The sequence below is a fragment of the Mesoplodon mirus genome (assembly GCF_964341445.2).
Source record: "Mesoplodon mirus genome assembly, chromosome: 3".
Lineage (NCBI taxonomy): Eukaryota > Metazoa > Chordata > Mammalia > Artiodactyla > Ziphiidae > Mesoplodon > Mesoplodon mirus.
Genome location: NC_138978.1, coordinates 97,645,630 through 97,666,285, shown reverse-complemented (window position 1 = coordinate 97,666,285; position 20,656 = coordinate 97,645,630). Strand labels below are relative to the sequence as shown.

The following is a 20,656-nucleotide window of genomic DNA, read 5'->3' as shown; positions in this document are numbered from 1 at the left end:
GCTGAATTACCCAGATTTTTATTTGTAGTATAAGCAGCTAAAAGGTATTTTTGTTAATTGATGTATTTTATTACCTTTCAATTTTATATACATGATTATTTTTCTCTATTGATTTTCATGAATATAAAACTGGATATATCTGTGACACAAATCTAATCAAACAAAACTTTCTCTCTCTCTCTCTCTCTCTCTCTCTCTCTCTCTCTCTCTCTATATATATATATATATATATATATATATATCTTTTTTTTGCCATGAAAGCAAGGCTTTTATGATATATTTATGATATAGTGAAGTTGTATTATTGGTAAGTTATTTTAAAAATTAAAATTGATAATTTTAATTAAACACTTTTTATTTTGGAGATATCTATCTAGATTCTAGATAGGATTTATGTATCTATCTAGATTCTAGATAGATAGATTAGAACCAAATAATTAACATTAATTGGCTGTTTTCTTTCTGACATATTCTTATTTACTTTCCACAACATTTTAACTAATTTCCATTTCATAAGACATCTTTCCACTACATTAAGTGGCTGCATAGATTTTCACCGTATAAATGTTTTGTATTTTATTTAACCAATCCCAACCATTGCAGGTGATTTTAACATTTTATGATTATAGTGTTCTGATGAATTGACTTAACAAAATATCTTTACATATAAGCATCCTTATCACCTCTGTAAATTCTAAGAAGTAAAATTGCTAGTCTCCTACAGTTTTTTGAATTTGAATCCATGGCAGTCATATTCATTTATTTTTATTATTTTATACATAATAGAATATGGAATGAATGGACTGAATATGGAATCTCTTGGTGTTGGCCCAGATATCATTGATTACATATGCACATATACACCAGTTTTGCATATGGAAAACTTTTTAATTTAAATAATCTCATCCTGCTTTACTTTTGTCCCAGGGTAGTAAAAGGATTAAATAAGATATATATGTAAAACTATTTTTGAAAAATAGAACCCACAATTTTATATGCAGTGTTTTTATTAAAAAAACATACAATAGTCATTGCTTAACTACCTGAGATATACTTGTGGTAACCATTTAATTTATATATTTATTTAATAAATGCTTACTAAGAACTTATGTAGATATGGTCCAATGCTGGATATTTGGGATATGATGATGAGAGGGAAAAGAAAAAAAAAATCTTCCTTCTTGAATTTAGAATCAAATTAACCAAGTACCTAAAAGTTCTGACTTATAATGACATAAGATTTTTATTAGTGAAACTTCATTGTGTGATAGGAAAAACTGCTCAGAAACTCTTTAGCTTTTGAAGAAATGACTAAAAGTGTACCTTCATATGTTGTGTCCTTATAATACAACTTTAAAGAGAGGATAGATGGCCACAGATTAGATAAGGGCAGAAAATACAAATCTTACACCAGAATTTCTACTTAAGTGTTTTAAAAGTGCTTATTGTGTGTTTGATATTGAACTGGAACCATGATCTTATTTCCTAACCATGAATTCAATTTTACATAATACTTGTGCTTTAAATGAGTGGTGGTAAAGTTTGAATACAGCTTCAACAATTGTTTCAGACAAAGATTAATAGAATCCCTTCTCCATTGGTTTTTAAATCTGTATTGTCATTACTGTTTGAACTTTGGTTACTTGTTAAGGCCACTTAGTAAGCTCAAAAATAATAAGGTGATCAAGGAATAATTTGGAAATTTAGAATTTTTGACTCTTTGGCATTTTCTTCCCAGGAGGAACTTTTCCAGAGGATTTTTCAATATTATTTACAGTAAAACCCAAAAAAGGAATTCAGTCTTTTCTTTTATCTATATATAATGAGCATGGTATTCAGCAAATTGGTGTGGAGGTTGGGAGATCACCTGTTTTCCTGTATGAAGACCACACTGGAAAACCTGCCCCAGAAGACTACCCCCTCTTCAGAACTGTTAACATCGCAGATGGAAAGTAAGTAGCACAATAATCCAATGTTTTAGCTGTGTTGAAAACAATTCTTTCATTTGATCATTTAACAAATATTTATAAAGTGTGATGCAGGGTTTCTAGGGAATGGTGATATAGAAATGAACAAAACAATAAAATACCTAATCATACATAGTTTACAGTCTGGGTAGACACATAATGAATGATAAAAAATTACTAATAAATAGTTTATCAGATGGTGATAAGTGAGAGAGAGAGAAATATAGCAGTGAAGAGAATAGGGGATGATGGTGGGGAGTGCAGTTTTAAGGAGTGAGGTCAGGGAAAGTCTCACTAAGAAGGTGACATGTGAAGGAGGTGGGGTGCATGCCATGCTGATAAATAAAAGCATACTATTCCAGATGGAGGAAAAACAAATACACAACCTCTGGTTCTGTGTGTGGCTGATTTGGTCTAAGCAACATCAAGGATGCCAGTGTGGCAGAAACAGTGTGGGATGATGAGGATGGAGAATCAGTGGGAGGCCAAATGGTATAACACATTGTAGGTGGTTGTAAACACTTTGGATTTTATTCTAAGTGAAATAGAAAGTCACTGTAGACTTTTTTTTTTTTTTTTTTTTTGCGGCACGCGGGCCTCTCACTGCTGTGGCCTCTCCCGCTGCGGAGCACAGGCTCCGGATGCGCAGGCCCAGCAGCCATGGCTCACGGGCCCAGCCGCTCCGCGGCATGTGGGATCCTCCCAGACCGGGGCATGAACCCGTGTCCCCTGCATCGGCAGGACTCTCAACCACTGCGCCACCAGGGAAGCCCTACTGTAGACTTTTTGAGCAGAAGAATGACCTGATTTGACTTCCTTTACCAATCATGTTAATATTGACAATCATAGGAAGCTTTATATAGTACTCGATATGTGCTACGTACTGTTCTAAACACTTTATACATAGTCAACTTATTTAATTTTTCACGACTCTTGGAAGAAAATAATATTAATAAACCCATTTTACAGATAAGGGAAGTGAGGCACTGGGAGTTTAAGTAACATATATTTGAAAAATGGCAGAGATAGGGTTTGAACTCAGGTAGTCGCACTTTCCAGTAACAACCACTCTTCTCAAAATCACGCTGAATTCTGAATTCTGTGTTGTGAATATTGCCTATCACTTAGGGAGCAGCTAAAGACAAATAAATGTTTATTAAATTTACTCGGTATTTTTTTTGCTGAATTCAGGCTACTAAAAAAAGATTTATCAGAAATATGACATTTGGTTGTAGACATAAGAAAGAAATAGCTGTTCAGGTGGAAAAAAAAATTCACACTCAGATTATCATTGTCAGGACCATGGAAAAACCTTCATCTCTGTGCAGGGAAAACTGGGCTTTCATGAGTAATTTACATCATTATCCTTAATAATTCATATGAAAAGTGATGATAGTTCTATGAATGAAAATACATCAGGGGCAGGAATGTAGAGTGTACAGTTTTAGACAGAGCCATCCTCTTTGGCATAGTTGCGTTGAGCAAAGACATATTGGAAATGAGAGGGTGGGCATGTGGGGATATAGAGGAGAGCATTCCCGGCAGAGTGAAGAATATGTGAAAGGAACGAGAAAGAGGCAGTGGTGGTTGGGGTACTGGGAATCAGAAAGCAAAAATTTGGACATGAGATCAGAGACTGACAGGGCGAGGAAAAGTAAGGACTTCAGTTTTTATTGAGAGTATTATATTAGTTTTTAGCAAGACAGAAACTTGATCTGACTTATTTTTTTAAATGGTCACTCTGGTTGCATCAGAGTAGTAGCAGGGACCAGTCAGGAGTCTAGGTGAGAGGCATGGGTACTTGGACAAAGTTGTGAGCCTTTGAATTCTGCGTATACTGTGAATATAAGATTGACAGATTTTCTGATGATATGAATGTGTAGTATGAGAGAAAAAGAATAATTAAGAATGACTCCAAAACTTGGGGTTAATTTAATATTTTGAATATTATATGTGATACCATGATTATGACATTATTATCAGAGCTTAAATTAATTCAACAAAAATATCAAGTTTAGAGTCCTAATCACCTTTCAACAATTGAAATAATTCAATTTTATTTTCTGTTAGTGAAAAGCACATACCCACAATAATAGAGATGGTTTAATTTAAGACACAGGCTTCTTGGCAGAAATGTGTAAATTTTACTCTCACAGTATTAAGTGCCTCTTAATATAAATCTTTGCTCAAGTCAAACCAAGCAGATGCCTATGCTAGTTGAAAGTGCTACGGAAAGATCAAAGATTAAGTGTACATGGAAATATACTTGGTCCTCATCAGTAGCCATGCCAAGTCACATGAAACAGATATTTTAGAAAGGCTCCTGCAACTTTTTGGGTACTTTATTTTATGGATCTAGTCCTAGAAACTTCTGGAATATTAATTTAGCACTTTTCGTTTGGAAAAAAAAAATAGAGTGGCTTGCAAAATCCAAGTGTGTTCCACTTAGTTGTTTATGTTAGCACCATATACTGTTAATAAAACCCACCATTTTACAGTATGATTAGGGTATTTATGTTTCCAAAGGGCTGGCCACGTCTCCCCTCAGGTCTGTCATCACTGCCCTGAATTAGCTGGAGCAGTAGCTTCAGAGTGAATTGAGACTCACTCCACACATGCGTTGACTATGCTTTCTTTCAATGTTCCCACTTCCTGCCAACCCTGGAAAGAAGGAGAGATATTGTGTCTCAGTCTTGGATCCTGCCCACAGTAGTGATCTATAACTGTCTTGAAATTGAAGTGGAAAAAGAAAACGAAAGCACTTGAAATAAATGTGCCTAAAGACAGAGAAGCACATTGTGTCTTACAATTAGAATGTTCATTTGTTCCAGATGGAGCGTTCATTCAATTAGCAGACATACCCTTTAACAGTCTATCTCAGGGGATCTCTCGTGCAGAAGTTTTTTAAGTGGAATTCCATTTTGGAAGAGAGCATTTACGTACATAGAAACTATTAATTACTCCATATCCCGCCCCTAATCTCTATCAAATACCGTCATCAGGACATGGTGAGATTAAGCTTTTGTTACAACACAAAGTGAAGCAAAGGATGGTCACTTTCTTATCAACATAGACAGCCAATCCTGCTGTGCATCTTACAGTGCTGGTGTGTCTTTTTGAGTACCTAGCACTGTTCTGGGTTAATAGAAAGTAGTCACCTGTTAACTGATTAATAAATGAGCCTACATTTTGTATACTTTCAGATTATGTGTATAATTTAAAATACATTGTATTTTAATGTGAGTAATGGTTTGGCAACATCTTTGGAACTTACAAAATAATTACTTGGCTTTTTAAGGTGGCACCGGGTAGCAATCAGCGTGGAGAAGAAAACTGTGACAATGATTGTTGATTGTAAGATGAAAACCACAAAACCACTTGACAGAAGTGAGAGAGCAATCGTTGACACCAGTGGAATTACAGTTTTTGGAACAAGAATTTTGGATGAAGAAGTTTTTGAGGTAAATCAAACTTTATTTTAAGCTGAATATTATTAAATCAGATGAACTGAGTTAACAGTAACAATCAATATATGCTATAAAGCAAAGTTGTAAACTCTAAAGGGTGACCTACTTTCTTCCCCCGTGGGTGTAGCAGTGATGTTTTCTATTGTTCAGTAAGAGAATGAGTAGACAATGGTGACTGTAACGCCTGGGAAACTTTAACAGAGATTGGTTGATTTAAACACAGGCATGCTATTCTCCTGGGAAGAGCAAATGACTTTCCTCTTAGTACTTTGTATTATTTTCTTTGGAGAAAAGAACATTTTCTTCACTTCCTCCTCTCAGAGATTAATTTAATGAAATGTACAAGTCTGATATTTTGCCTTTCTCTGTTCTTTGTGAATGTTTCCAAGGTAAAATAGAGATACTGCAAAAGATGACCCGTAATTTTTTAAAATCACTATTTTAATAATGTGAAGATCATGGTAAAAATCTCCTTTCCAATTATAATTTGCCAGTTATGATAATCACATTCTTTCTTTTAATTCTTCAATCGTTGGACCTGGTAACTCTTGCTTTAATTTTCATTTAGTCAATCATTTACAGAACAAACAGACCAGACCCCATAAAGGGATGCACTTCCTGAGATATTAGTCATTACTGTGATGATTGTTTTTATATAATTTCTGAATAATTTATTTTTCAAAGTGTAACAAAGTAAAGCTGTGTAATATATTATGGATTAATAGACAAGTTTTACATGGAAGATTTGCTGTATTCTGTTGAAATATGTGTGTATATATATATTTATATATATACACACAGATATGTACACATAGAGATGTACACACACACACACACACACACACACACCCAGTATGTTTTTTCAAAAAAAGCACAATGTAAATTCAGAGGGTCAGTAGAATATTGCATCCCTGTACCTAGTTATATAATCTATGGCATAATTTTAAATATAATTAATATTTGTGACATTTTCAGATTATTTGGAATTCTATTTGTTTTTGAGTTTCTGCATTAGTATGTACCTAAGCCTTTGACTCTAAACAAAATGTTTTAACACATCATGTCATACTAAATTAATGACAAACTGATTCGGGCAATGTATAATAATATAATCTCAGATCTCTGATATCAGGCATTGATTGCACACAAATGATAAATCAGTATTTATTTATTAGATGAATGAATATTATAAACAAATTAAATTTTAGGCTTACAAAGTTCTATTTTAAAATTAAACTCTTCATGAACATCAGTTTCACAAACTAAACTTATTTTTGTAATATCCGTCTTTATTTTCCTGGAACATAAATGAGTAATATGGAAGAAATGTATCAGTGGATGGTTTCATTTCATACATTAGTTTAATCTATTGCTGTACATATTCACAGAGCCCATTGAAGTTAAACAACAGAAATTAAAAGTAGAATTTTTGTCATAAATGATTAGAACATATAAAGAGGAAATATAGAAGAGAAAATATACAAATTGATATTAATTAATTAATCCTCAAAATTTACTGGCCCTGAAATATAATATTTGATATATGTACATGTTGATTAGATTTTTTCATACAGTTTCATAGCATTGAGACTTCTATTTTTACCTGAGCTTACTTCTAGGTGAATATCATTTAATTTTTATTTTTTACTCCACTCCAACACACATACCAAACCAGACTATACTCCACCTTCTTTCCCATATACTACACTTGGGCTCACTGGGGTCCAGTTTAGAGTTTTCAAGTATAGTTACAGACTATCACAGTAAGTTCTTTTTTCAAAATAAATAATTGAACCTGATGTTGCATATTAAAAAATACGTAATAAATTCCTCTGTGTGTCAGAGGCTGATTATGGTATCAACAATTAAAACACATAAAAATGATTTCCTTAAAATATTTCCATATTTTTTTTTAACATCTTCATTGGAGCACAACTGCCGTACAATGGTGTGTTACCTTCTGTTTTACAACAAAGTGAATCAGCCATACATACACACACATCCCCATATCTCTTCCCTCCTGCATCTCCCTCCCTCCCACCCTCCCCATCCCACCCCTCGAGGTGGTCACAAAGCACCGAGCTGATCTCCCTGTGCCATGCGGCTGCCCCCCACCAGCTATCGATTCTACACCTCGTAGGTTCTATATGTCCATGACACTCTCTCACTATGTCCCAGCTTATGCTTCCCCCTCCCCATGTCCTCAAGTCCATTCTCTACTAGGTCTGTGTCCTTATTCCCGTCCTGCCCCTTGGTTCTTCATAACTTTTTTTTTTGATTCCATATATATGTGTTAGCATACAGTATTTGTTTTTCTCTTACTGACTTACTTCACTCTGTATGACAGACTCTAGGTCCATCCACCTCACTACAAATAACTCAATTTCATTTCTTTTTATGGCTGAGTAATATTCCATTGTATATATGTGCCACATCTTCTTTATCCATTCATCTGTCGATTCCATATGTTTTCAACCACTGCTAACCCAAATACCTCTAGCCAAGAGGCATCTAGTAAATAACCAAAGACAAAGGTACTGGAAGCAAAGATTATTATTATTCTCTTTGATTAATTCTTAACTTTCTAATATATAAACCATATTGTAAATCTTGAAGTAACTTCAGCTGTTTATTTCAAAATACTCTATTAAACCACTAGAAAAATAATCTTTAAAAGCCTCATTAATGAAAGCTTTAGTGAGTATGACATTGGGTAGCAAAAATAAGTTTATTAAGTTGCTTCACATCTTGGAGTTTCATGAAAACCTCTGGAACTTTAAATATAACATTTATTTTATATGAAGTGCAGTTAGTTTTGAAAAAGCAAATGCAGAACCTTCACTTTTAGGTTTATCTTGTACTATCTTTGATCAATTAAATAGGGAAACTATTTTTACTTAATAAAATATTGGGAAGGCTTTAGAATAAGAATGTTTGAATTGGATGAAATTTTGTATTTATCTAATCCACATATCAGAATAGTCATCATGCATAAATTCAGGTCTTACTTCCTAAAGTGTATTATTGTATGGCTATATAAAATTTTAAAAACAATGTAGTCTTCTCCACTTGATAAAATATTATGAAGAAAGTAAATGATTCAGACACACAGATTTTTTAATCGGAATAAAATTTTCTGACTCCTTTTGTGAAATTAGTTCATCTTATCTGAATATGTTTTTATTGTATCTTTCCCTAAAACTTACTCAAACATTTTTCCTTTCATTTTGGTTTGTGTTATGGTACCTATCTAGATTTTTGAATCTTTTCAACTAAATGTTTAAAAATCGAACTAAAAATGTCAGGAGATAGGAATGGTACCATGTTTGCATTATTTTAGTGTTTGATAAACAGTTGTAGTGATGAAGATGATGTAAAAACACCAGTGATTTATTAATCTCAAAACTGTAAATATTACTTCTTTGGAAGTAGTATCATTCCACTTTAGATGCAAATTTGTTTAGTGTATATAATTTTGTCTATATATGACCCTACATTTATGCAATGGTAATATTAATGGCAATAAATGCTAAAAATGTCCATATTTGTATTGCAATCTGAAGAGTTTTAAAAATTCACCAATAAACAGATGAAAGCAAAACTGGAAATATTTTAAAAAGTATGATGAAGTTAGTTTATATGAAAATGCCAAAATGAATATATAGGCCCATAATTCAGATTATATAATTTCAGCATAGCAGAGTGAATCTAAGAAATGATTCTGGAATGAGAAAAATCTGATTTTGAATGCCAGTAGCTAGCTTAATTATGTTTCTCTGTGCAATAAATTTTGCTGGTTTTAATTTCTCAGTCTTCAAATGGGAATAGTAATATAATCTCTCTCTTAAGTATTTATAAAAAATTGAATTTATGTATATAAAGTGCTTAAAATACTAGTATTAATTTTATTTATATATATGGTTATGTTATGTGTTAATTTACTTATGCACTAATATGTAGTTTTCTTCATTATTATAACTTCTTTTTTATCTTACAACTCTGACTTTTTAAATACATTTTTATATGAGTGAGCAACAATGACCCATATATCACAAGTCCTTAGTGGTCTGACTTGTAAACGAAGTGCTTCTTTCTGCGCTACTGCTTGTTTACAAGGTACCTTGTGGGAATTAGATAAATTTGCCCCTTCTAGACAGAGGTAGCACCTGGATATGGACCTTAGTGAGTGGAACCTGGTCTGAGGGGATGAATATTTTCATGCAGGCACAAAATATCCAACCAACCCTAGTGGACAGCCTTGGTTTGTTCTAGTTTAATAATACACTTCAAAAATGTGAAGAAAAGCTAAATTAGAAGAAGAGTCACACTGCCTATATTGATTATTAATAAAATTACTTTTGGAGTCTTATAAAGAGGAAATTTTTTTACTAAATATCAAGTTGTAGCCATTATAACTCCAGTTTTCAAAACATTGCTATTTCCATCTTATTTTTCTTTTTTAATGAATCAAAGTGGGTTATTCCAAGTCTTTTATATTTTTAACAACTATCTATCTTTGGGCAGGTTGTTTCTTTCTTTTGAAGCAATAAGAGAAATATGATGGCAATTTGAGCGGAAAAGCTTGTTGATGAAATTTTTCATTTTTTCAAACTTCTCAGAAGAGATTTTTGCATTCAATTTTCTTTGGAGAAATTAATGAATAATAATTTATAAAAGCTCTACTATGTCAGTAGTTCTTCAAGGCCTGAAAAGTTACCTTAAAGTAATAATAGCCATCTCAAATATTTTGTTAAGAATTTGAGGGCTTCCCTGGTGGTGCTGTGGTTGAGAGTCCGCTTGCAGGGGACACAGGTTCGTGCCCCAGTCCGGGAAGATCCCACATGCCGTGGAGCGGCTGGGCCCGTGAGCCATGGCCGCTGAGCCTGCGCGTCCGGAGCCTGTGCTCTGCAAAGGGAGAGGCCACAACAGTGAGAGGCCTGCATACAGCAAAAAACAAACAAACAAACAAAAAACAAACAAGAATTTGATTACTGACTTGTGATGTCCATGTGTCTTTTTACTACATATATTTTCCAAGGTACATACCTAAAAAAAAAAAAAAATTGTATGCTAGTAGACATAGTTTTTATATACAACAGCATGATAAGTTGCAGGTAGCTTTCCCATTTATCTACCTTTCCCAGTCTAGATGCATTTAGGTCATAGTCCTTGAGATTTTTTTTCTCTATTTATCAAGGTATAATTGAAGTACAATAAGTTGCAAATATCAAAAGTGTACCATTTAATCAGTTGTGGCATATGTATATACCTCTGAAATCAACATCATAGTCAAGAAAATAAACATTTCCATCACACCCAGAGGAAGTGTCCTCCTGCATTTTTATGATCCATCTCTTCTTCCACCCTAACCCCAGCAATCACTAATTTGCTTTTTATCACTATAGCTTATTTGTTCTAGAATTTTTATAAATGGAATTGTGCTGAATGCACTCTTTAGCTTGGCTTTTTTTCTGTCAGCATACCATTTTTGAGATTTATCCATGTCTTCATATGTATCTTTATTTTGCTTATTTTTCTGAACAGTATTCCAATGTACGAATAAACCACAATTTCTTCATCCATCTATTCTGTTAAAAGGCATTTGGATTATTTCCAGATATTGGCTACGGCATATAAAGCTCTTGTGAACAATCATATATAAATTTCATGTGGGCATTTATTTTTATACCTAGAAGTGGAATGCTTGAGTTATTTGGCAGGTGCATGTTTAACTTAATTAAAAAAAAAAAAAAAAAACGGAACTGTCAAATTGTGTTCCAAAGTGACATTAATCATTTTACACTCCTTCCAGCAGTGAATGAGAGTTGCACTTGTTCTGCATCCTTGTCAACCCTTTATCTGGTCATTCCTTTACATTTTAGCCATTCTAAGTGGTTATGTACAAGTGTTTCTTTGTGGTTTTAACTGGCATTTCCCTGATGACAGATGATGATAAGCATATTTTCAGGTTCTTGTTGGACATTTATGCATCTTCTTTTGTGAGGTGTCTTGCCCATTAAAAAAATGGCAGTTATATTCTGATTATGACACTTTAAGTGTTCTTTATGTATCATGCATATACTTTAAAAAAAATTAATTAATTAATTAATATATTTATTTTTGGCTGCGTTCCGTCTTTGTTGCTCTCTAGTTTCAGTGCACGGGCGTCTCATTTCCGTGGCTTCTTTTGTTGCGGCATGGGCTCTAGGTGCGTGGGCTTCGGTAGTTGTGGCACATGGGCTCAGTAGTTATAGCTCACAGGCTGTAGAGTGCAGGCTAAGTAGCTGTGGCACACAGGTTTAGTTGCTCCACGGCATGTGAGATCTTCCTGGACCAGGACTCGAACACGTGTCCCCTGCATTGGCAGGCGGATTCTTAACCACTGCACCACCAGGGAAGTCCCATGCATGCACTTTGATAGATATGTTCAAATAATTTTTCCAGCATGTGGCTTGCCTTTTTATTTTCTTAATGATGTCTTTCAAAGTGTGAATGCTTTTCATTTTGATAAAGTTCAGTTTATCAATTTTGTTGTTCATGTTTTACACTTTTTGTGTTCTAAGAAACTTTTACCTACACCAAAATCACAAGATCTCCTGCTATTAGACATGTTGAAGTTTTACATTTTACACATAGGTCATGCCTCATTTTGAGTTAATATTTGTGTATGTCATGAGGTAAATATCAACACTGATTGTTTTTACATAGGATATCCAGTTCATCTAGCATCCTTTATTAAAAAAAAGTTTTCTTTTATTCATTGGATTGTCTTGGCTTCTGTGTTAGAAATCAGTTGACTACATATGAGTAAATCTCTTACTGAACTCTCAACTCACATTCCATTGATTTATTTGTCTCTTTTTTCACTGATACCAAATCATCTTGATTACAGTAATTTTGTAGGATGTTGGAAATCAGGTGAGGTAACAGTTCCAACTTTTATTCTTTGTAAACATTGCTTTGTTTAATTTAGGTTATCTGCACTCTGCAAAAGATTTAGAATAAGCTTGTCAATTTCTAAAATAAAATTAAGGTTTTAATTGGGATTGCATTTAAGTGATAGAGCAAAATGAAGAGAATCAATATTTTAACAAACATTGAGCTTTCCGTTTTCTGAGCGTGGTGTGACTTTTCATTAATTTTGGTCTTCTTTAATTCCTCTTACAATGTTTCCTAGTTTTCAGTGTAGACATTGTGGACATCTTTTATTCATTTTGTTCTTAGGTTGTTTTTATTTTTATTTTTTTTATGCTACAGTAAATAAAATCATTTTTAATTTTATCTTTCAATATCTTGTTGCTATTATATAAAAACACAATAGGTTTTAAAAATATTAACATTGTATCCTCCAAACTTGTTAAATTCATTTTAATAAATGAGTTAGTTCAGGTATTTTTTAAATGCAAATAATCATGCAATCTGCAAACCGGGACCTTTCACTACTTTCTATTTTTATACCTTTTATTTATTTTTCCTATGACAATGGATAGGACCTCCACCAAAATGTTGAATAGAAGTGATGAAACAGACATTCTTATTTTTTTATTTTTCTGTTCTTATGTAAATAAATATTCAGTCTTCAGCTATTAAGTATGATGTTGGTTGTAAGTGTTCAATGTAAATTTATCAGTTTAAAAAGTTCACTACTTGTCTTAGTTCCCTAAAAGTTTTTTATCATGAATGTATATTGAACTTTGTTAAATGATTTTTATGTTTTTATTGCAATGATAATTTTCTTTTCTGTTAGCATATTGAATTTTATTGATTGATTTTCAAATGTTTAAAATCAACTTTTCATTCCTTAGGTAGACCCCATTTGGACATGATATATTATTTTTTATATATAGTGTTGGATTTGATTTGCTAAAAAATCTTTAGGATTTTGAACCTTTATTAATGAGAGATATTATTGGTATATGATTCTCTCTATTTGTAATGTCTTTGTCAAGTTTTGGTGTTAGGATAATACTGGCCTCATAAAATGATTTAGAAAGTGATCTCATCTGTTTTCTGAAAAAATTTTTGTATGGTTGATGTTGTTTCTCTCTTGAATGCTGCATAGAAAAAATGCCAGGTGTCAGAGTTTCCTTTTTAGAAACTTTTAAAACATATTTAATTTCATTCCTAGGTATAGGTTAATTAATTTTTTTCTGATTTTTAAAACATCAATCTTGATAACTTTTACATTTAAAGAAATTTTTCTAGGTCAGTGAGTTGTTGAATTTGTTGGCATAAAGTTGTTTGTAGTATTTTCTTGTCTACATTTAATGTCTGTAAGATTACTGGTGGTAACTAATTTTCATTCTGGATAATAATGATCTGTATTCTCTCTCCTTTTTTCCTAGATCAATCAGTTTAATAAGCCTTTGAAAATTTTGTTGATATTTTTAACAAATCATATTTGGCTCTTTTTTTTTTTTTTTTTTTGTGGTACGCGGGCCTCTCACTGTTGTGGCCTCTCCTGCTGCAGAGCACAGGCTCCGGACACGCAGGCCCAGCGGCCATGGCTCACGGGCCCAGCCGTTCCGTGGCATGTGGGATCTTCCTGGACCGGGGCATGAACCCGCGTCCCCTGCCTCGGCAGGTGGACTCCCAGCCACTGCGCCACCAGGGAAGCCCATATTTGGCTCTTTTTATTATCTCTCTCAACTGACTTCTTTTCTATTCCATTATTTTTGTTCTCTTTATCCTAAATTTGGAAGAGGAAAATCTTTTTTTCTGGTCTTGCAAAGCGGAAAGTCATTATTTTCAGATCCATTATTTGCCAGTATAAACATTTAAAGCTATACATTTCTTTTTAAGCAGTTTTAGCTGCATCCCATAAATGTGTTATATATATTTTTTATGGTCATTCAGTTAAAACAGTTCCTAATTTCCTTTTTTATTTCATCTATGACCTATGAATTATAGAGAGGTAATGTCTAGATACATGTTTTTCTTAGATTGCTTATTATTATTGATGTCTAATTTAATTCTATTTCTGTCGGACAGTAAACTTGCTGTGATCTCATTCCATTCAGATTTATTTACAGTCTTTTGATGGCCCAGCTTGTAGTCAGTCTATCTTGGTGAATGTAGCACATGTCTTTAACAAAAAATGTGTTGTGAAATTGTTGGACTGAGTGCTTTATAGTTTTAAATAGCTGTTTTGACGTCTCTTTTTTAGAGTTTTAACAACTGGGTTATCTCAGAGTTGGCATTTGTTTATTATCTTTTAAAAATGATTTATTAATATATTTTATTTCTTTAAAGCTGTTTTAGGTTCACAGAAAAATTGAGTGAAAAGTATAGGGAGTTTCCATATAGCCTTGTGCGCACACACACACAGCTTCCCCCACTAGCAACATCCCTACCAGAGTGGCACATTTGTGGCAGTGGATGAATGTATATCAACACATCATTATCAGCCAAAATCCATAGTTTATATTAGGGTTTTGTACATTCTGCGTGTTTTGGCAAATGTATAATGACATGTATTCACCAATACATGTACACAGTACTAAATGGTTTCATGCCCTAAAAATTCTCTGTGCTCCACCTATTCATTGCCTCCTCTCCCCTAAGCTCTTCGGTTTAGGGGAGTTTTTACCAGCTGCTTAGTTTTGCTTTTTCCAAGATGTCATATAGTTAGAATCATACAGTTTTTAGTCTTTTCATGTCAGCTCCTTTCACTTAGTAACATGCATTTACATTCCCTCCATGTCCTTCATGGCTTGATAGCTCATCTCTTTTTAGTAGTGAATAATATTCCACTGTTTGAATGTATCACAGTTTATTTATCCATTCATTTACTGAAGGACCTACTGATTGCTTCCAAATTTTGGTAACTATTAATAACTCTGCTGTAAACAACTGTGTGCAGGTTTTCGTGTGGATATGTTTTCAACCTCTTAGGGTAAATACCATGGAGCATAATTGCTGGATCATATGGTATGAGTATGATTCGTTGTATAAGAAATTGGAAAACTGCTTTCCAAAGGGACTGTACTATCTTGCATTATCACCACAATGAATGAAAGTTATTCCTTCACAGTTTTGGCACTATTTGGATGTTGTCCATTCTGATAGGTGTATAGTAAGTAGTATCTCATTTTAGTTTGCATTTCCCTGATGACACGTTGAACGCCTTTTCATATATGCTTACTTGTCACATGTATATCTTCTTTGCTGATGTGTCTGTGAATGTATTTTGACCATTTTTTAAGCGGGTTATAGTTGAATTTTAAATGTTCTTTGTATATTTTGGAGAAGAGTTCCTTATCATTTGTGTCTTTTGCAGGTATTTTCTCGCAGTTTGGCTTGTCTTCTCATTCCCTTGACATTGTATTTCATGGAGTAAAAGTTTTTAATTTTAATGAAGTGCAGCTTATCAATTATTTCTTTCATGCATCATGCCTTTGATGTGATAGCTAAAAAGTCATTGCCATACCCAAGGTCATCTAACCTTTCTTATATGTTATCTTCTAGGAGTTTTATAATTTTGCATGTTACATTTAGATCAATGATATATTTTGAGTAAATTTTTGTGAAGGGTGTAAGGTTTGTGTTTAGATTCAGTTTTTTGTATGTGGATTTCCAGTTGTTCTAGTAACATTTGTTGAAACGACTGTCTTTACTCCATTGTATTGTCTTTGTTTGCTCCTTTGTCAAAGATAAGTTGACTGTACTTACACGGGTCTACTTCAGGGCTCTGTATAGTGTTCCATTGATCTATTTGTCTGTTCTTTCACGAATACCACATTGTCTTGAATACTGTAGCTTTATAGTAAGTCTTGAAGTCAGGTGGTGTCAGTTCTCCACCTTTGTTTTACTCGTTCAATATTGAGTTGGATATTCTGGGCCTTTTACCTCTTATTATAAATTTTAGAATCAGTTTGACAATATTTACAAAATAATTTCCTGGGATTTCTTTTAATTTATTTTTTTGGCTGCATTGGATTTTCATTGCTGTGAACGGGCGTTCTCTGGTTGAGGTGAGCGGGGGCTACTCTTTGTTGCTTCTCATTGTGGTGGCTTCTCTTGCTGTGGAGCATGGGCTCTAGGTTCATAGGCTTCATTAGTTGTCGCATGCAGGATCAGTAGTTGTGGCTCACAGGCTTAGTTGCCCCGCGGTATGTGGGATCTTCCCGACCAGGGCTCAAACCCATGTCCTCTGCATTGGCAGGCGGATTCTTAACCACTGTGCCACCAGGGAAGTCCATTTCTTGGGATTTTAACTGGGAGAGTTGACTCTATAGATCAAGTTGGGACAACCTTACATCTTGGCAATACTGAGTCTTTCTAACTGTGAAAATGGAATATTTCTCAATTATTTAGTACTTCTTTTATATTTCATCAGTATTTTGTAGTTTTCCTCATGTAGATCTTGTTCATATTTTGTTATTGTTTTCAATTTCACTCATTTCACCTTTAATTTTTATCATTCTTTTCTTCTGCTTATTTTGGAATTAACTTGCTCTTCCTTTTCTAGTTTTCTAAGGTGGAAACTTAGATTATTTATTTTCAATTTTTCTTCTTTTCTAGTATTTGCATTCGATGTTAGAAATTTCTCTGTGACAACTGCTTTTGCTGCATCCTACACTTTTGATAAGTTGTGTTTTTATTTTCATTTAGTTCAAAAATATTTGAAAATTTTCTTTGAGATAGCACCATTGACTCATGTGTTATTTGGAAATTGTAGTTTATTCTCCAAGTTTTTTCAAACTTTACAGACATCTTTCTGTTATTGATTTCTAGTTTAATTTCGCTGTGTTCTAAGGGCTGATATCATATGATTCTATTTTAAATTGATTAAAGTGTGTTTTATGGCTCAGAATGTGGTCTGTTTTTGTGAATGTTCCATGTGAGCTTGAGAAAAATGTGTAATCTGATGTTGTGGATAAAGAAGTGTATACATGTCAATTATATCCACTTGACTGATAGTGCTGTTGAGTTCAACTATGTCCTTAGTAGTTTTCTGTAGCTGGATCTGTTGGTTTCTCGTAGAAGGGTGTTAAACTTTCCAACTATGATATTAGATTACTCTATTTCTTCTTGCAGTTATATCAGTTTTTGACTCATGTATTTTACTTTGATATTCTGTTTTTAGGCACATACACATTAAGGACTATTATTCTTGGACTATTGACTCCTTTATCAGTATGTAATATCTCTATCTCTGATAACTTTTCTTGTTCTGAAGTCTATTGTGCCTAAATTAATATAGCTATTCTCACTTTCTTTTGATTAGTGATAATATGGTATATCTTTTCCATCCCTATACTTTTTTTCTTTTTTTTTTTTTTTTGGAGTGTAGTTGCTTTACTGTATTGTGTTAGTTTCTGCTGGACAGCAAAGTGAATCAGCCACACATATACATATATCCTCTCTTCCTTGGATTTCTTTCCCATTTAGGTCACCACAGAGCATTGAGTAGAGTTCCCTGTGCTATAAAATCTGTTCTCTTTAGTTATCTATTTTATATATAGTAGTGTATATATGTCAATCTCAGTTTCCCAGTCCATCTCACCCCCTTCCCCTCTTGGTATCTATATGTTTGTTCTCTACATTGTGTCTCTATTTCTGCTTTGCATATAAGTTCATCTATACCATTTTTCTAGATTCCACATATATGCATTAATATATGGTATTTCTTTTTCTCTTTCTGACTTACTTAACTCTGTATGACAGTCTCTATGTCCATCCACGTCTCTGCAAATGACCCAATTTCATTCCCTTTTATGGCTGAGTAATATTCCATTGTATATATATACCACATTTCTTTATGCATTTCTCTGTTGATGGTCATTTAGGCTGCTTCCATGTCCTGGCTATTGTAAACAGTGTTGCAATGAACATTGGGGTGCATGTATCTTTTTGAATTATGGTATCTCCATCCCTATACTTTTAATCTATATGTGTCTTTATATTGAAAGTAGGTTTCTTGTAAACAAAATATAGTTGGGCCTTGTTTTTTGATCCACTCTGACAATCTCTGTCTTTTAGTGGGTATATTTGGACCACTGATGTTTAAAATGATTATTAATATAGATGAATTTACATCTACCATATTTGCTACTGTTTTCTATTTGCTGCCTTTTATTTTTGTTCATATTTGTCTTCTATTACTTTTCTGCCTTCTTTTTTGGTTTAAATTGAGCATTTTTATGATTCCATTTTCACCATTTTCTTGGCATATCAATTATACTTCTTTTATTACTTATTTTAGTGGTTACCCTATCATTTGCAATATACATTTACTACTAATCCAAGTCTACTTTCAAATACTACTATACTATTTCACAGGTAGTGCAAGTACCTTATAATAATAATGTAATCCTTATTCCTCCCTGCTGTCTTCCTGTATACTTTAAATCTTCTATAAGTTACTTATAATACCTAATACAGTGTAAATGTTATATAAATAGCTGTAAATACAATGAAAATGTTATGTAAGTAGTTGCAGGCATGCAGCAAATTCAAGTTTTGCTTTTTGGAACTTTCTAGAATTTTTTTTCTAAATGTTCTTGATCCACAATTAGTTGAATTCATGGATGAGGAGCGTCTGGATACAGAGGGCCAACTCTGTGTGTGTGTGTGTGTGTGTGTGTGTGTGATATATATATATATATATATATATTATATTGAACAAACTGAAACAGATCAATTAAGAATAATAAAAATAAAACTTTCTGTTTTACCTTATTCTTTCTCCAATTCTTTTTTTCATCATCTGGTTTCTCTGAATTATATCATCTTTCTTTTCTCTGAAGAACTTCTTTTTAAATTGCTTGAGAGACAGGTCTACTGCCAGCAAATTCCCTCAGTGTTTGGCAGAGAAATTATTTTGCTTTCACTTTTGAAGGGTAATTTTGCAGGGTAAAGAATTGTAGGTTGTTGTTTTTTTTCTCTCAAGACTTTAAATATTTCATTCTACTCTCTTTTTGCTTGTGTAGTTTCTAAAGAGGAGTCAGATGTAATTACTGTTGATACCTTTGTATCTCTGTAGGTAAGGTGTTTTTTTATCTGATTTTTTGAAAATTTTTTTTATTATTGATTTTCTGAAGTTTGATTATGACGTGCCTAGGTGTCAGAGGTTTTTTTGACATTTATGCAGCTCCTGGTTCTCTGTTCTTCCTGGATCTATGAAGGGTGTCTGACATTAATTTGAGCAAATTTTCAGTCATTATTATTTTATTTCTTTCTTTATTTTTTTGCGGTACGCAGGCCTCTCACTGTTGTGGCCTCTCCCGTTGCAGAGCACAGGCTCTGGATGCGAGGCTCAGCGGCCATGACTCATGGGCCCAGCTGTTCCGCAGCATGTGGGATCTTCCCGGACCGGGGCACGAGCCCGTGTCCCCCGCATCGGCAGGCCGATTCTCAACCACAGTGCCACCAGGGAATCCCTTCAGTCATTATTGCTTCAAATGTTACTCTGTTTCTTTCCCTTTCTTTTTCTGGTATTCCCATTATGTGTATGTTATATCATTTGTAGTTGTCCCACAGTTCTTGGATATTCTGTTCTGTTCTGTTTGATTTTTTTTTAATCTTTTTATTTTTTGCATTTCAATTTTGGAAGTTTCTATTGTCATATCCTCAATCTCAGAGATTTTTTCTGAGCCATGTGCAGTCAACTAATAAACCCATCAAAGACATTCTTGTTCCTATTACCATTTTCTTAATTATTATGGGGTGTTTTTTGTAGGTTCTTTTCTTCTCTTGTGTTTCCCACTTAGAGAAGTTCCTTTAGCATTTGTTGTAGAGCTAGTTTGGTGGTGCTGAATTCTCTTAGCTTTTGCTTGTCTGTAAAGCTTTTGATTTCTCCATCGAATCTGAATGAGATCCTGCTGGCTAGAGTAATCTTGGTTGTAGGTTCTTCCCTTTCATCACTTTAAATATATCATGCCACTTCCTTCTGGCTTGTAGAGTTTCTGCTGAGAAATCAGCTGTTAAACTTATTGGAGTTCCCTTGTATGTTATTTGTTGTTTTTCCCTTGTTGCTTTCAGTAATTTTTCTTTGTCTTTAATTTTTGTCAATTTGATTACTATGTGTCTCAGCTTTTTTTCCTTGGGCTTATCCTGCCTGGGACTCTCTGCGCTTCCTGGACTTGGATGGCTATTTCATTTCCCATGTTAGGGAAGTTTTCGACTATAATCTCTTCAAATATTTTTCTCAGGTCCTTTCTCTCTCTCTCCTCCTTCTGGGACCCTATAATGCAAATGTTGGTTAATGTTGTCCCAGAG

General features: G+C 33.6%; 1 protein-coding gene across 2 annotated transcripts in view; it reads left to right on the top strand.

The window, feature by feature from the left end:
* COL11A1 (collagen type XI alpha 1 chain) overlaps positions 1 to 20,656 on the top strand; it is a 207,751-nt gene that overhangs the window by 24,955 nt on the left and 162,140 nt on the right. For both annotated transcript variants that reach the window (XM_082612439.1, XM_082612440.1), the window contains exons 3-4: positions 1,739 to 1,952; positions 5,266 to 5,428. In XM_082612439.1, coding sequence (XP_082468565.1) covers positions 1,739 to 1,952; positions 5,266 to 5,428 — 377 coding nt within the window. The remainder of the gene's footprint in view (positions 1 to 1,738; positions 1,953 to 5,265; positions 5,429 to 20,656) is intronic.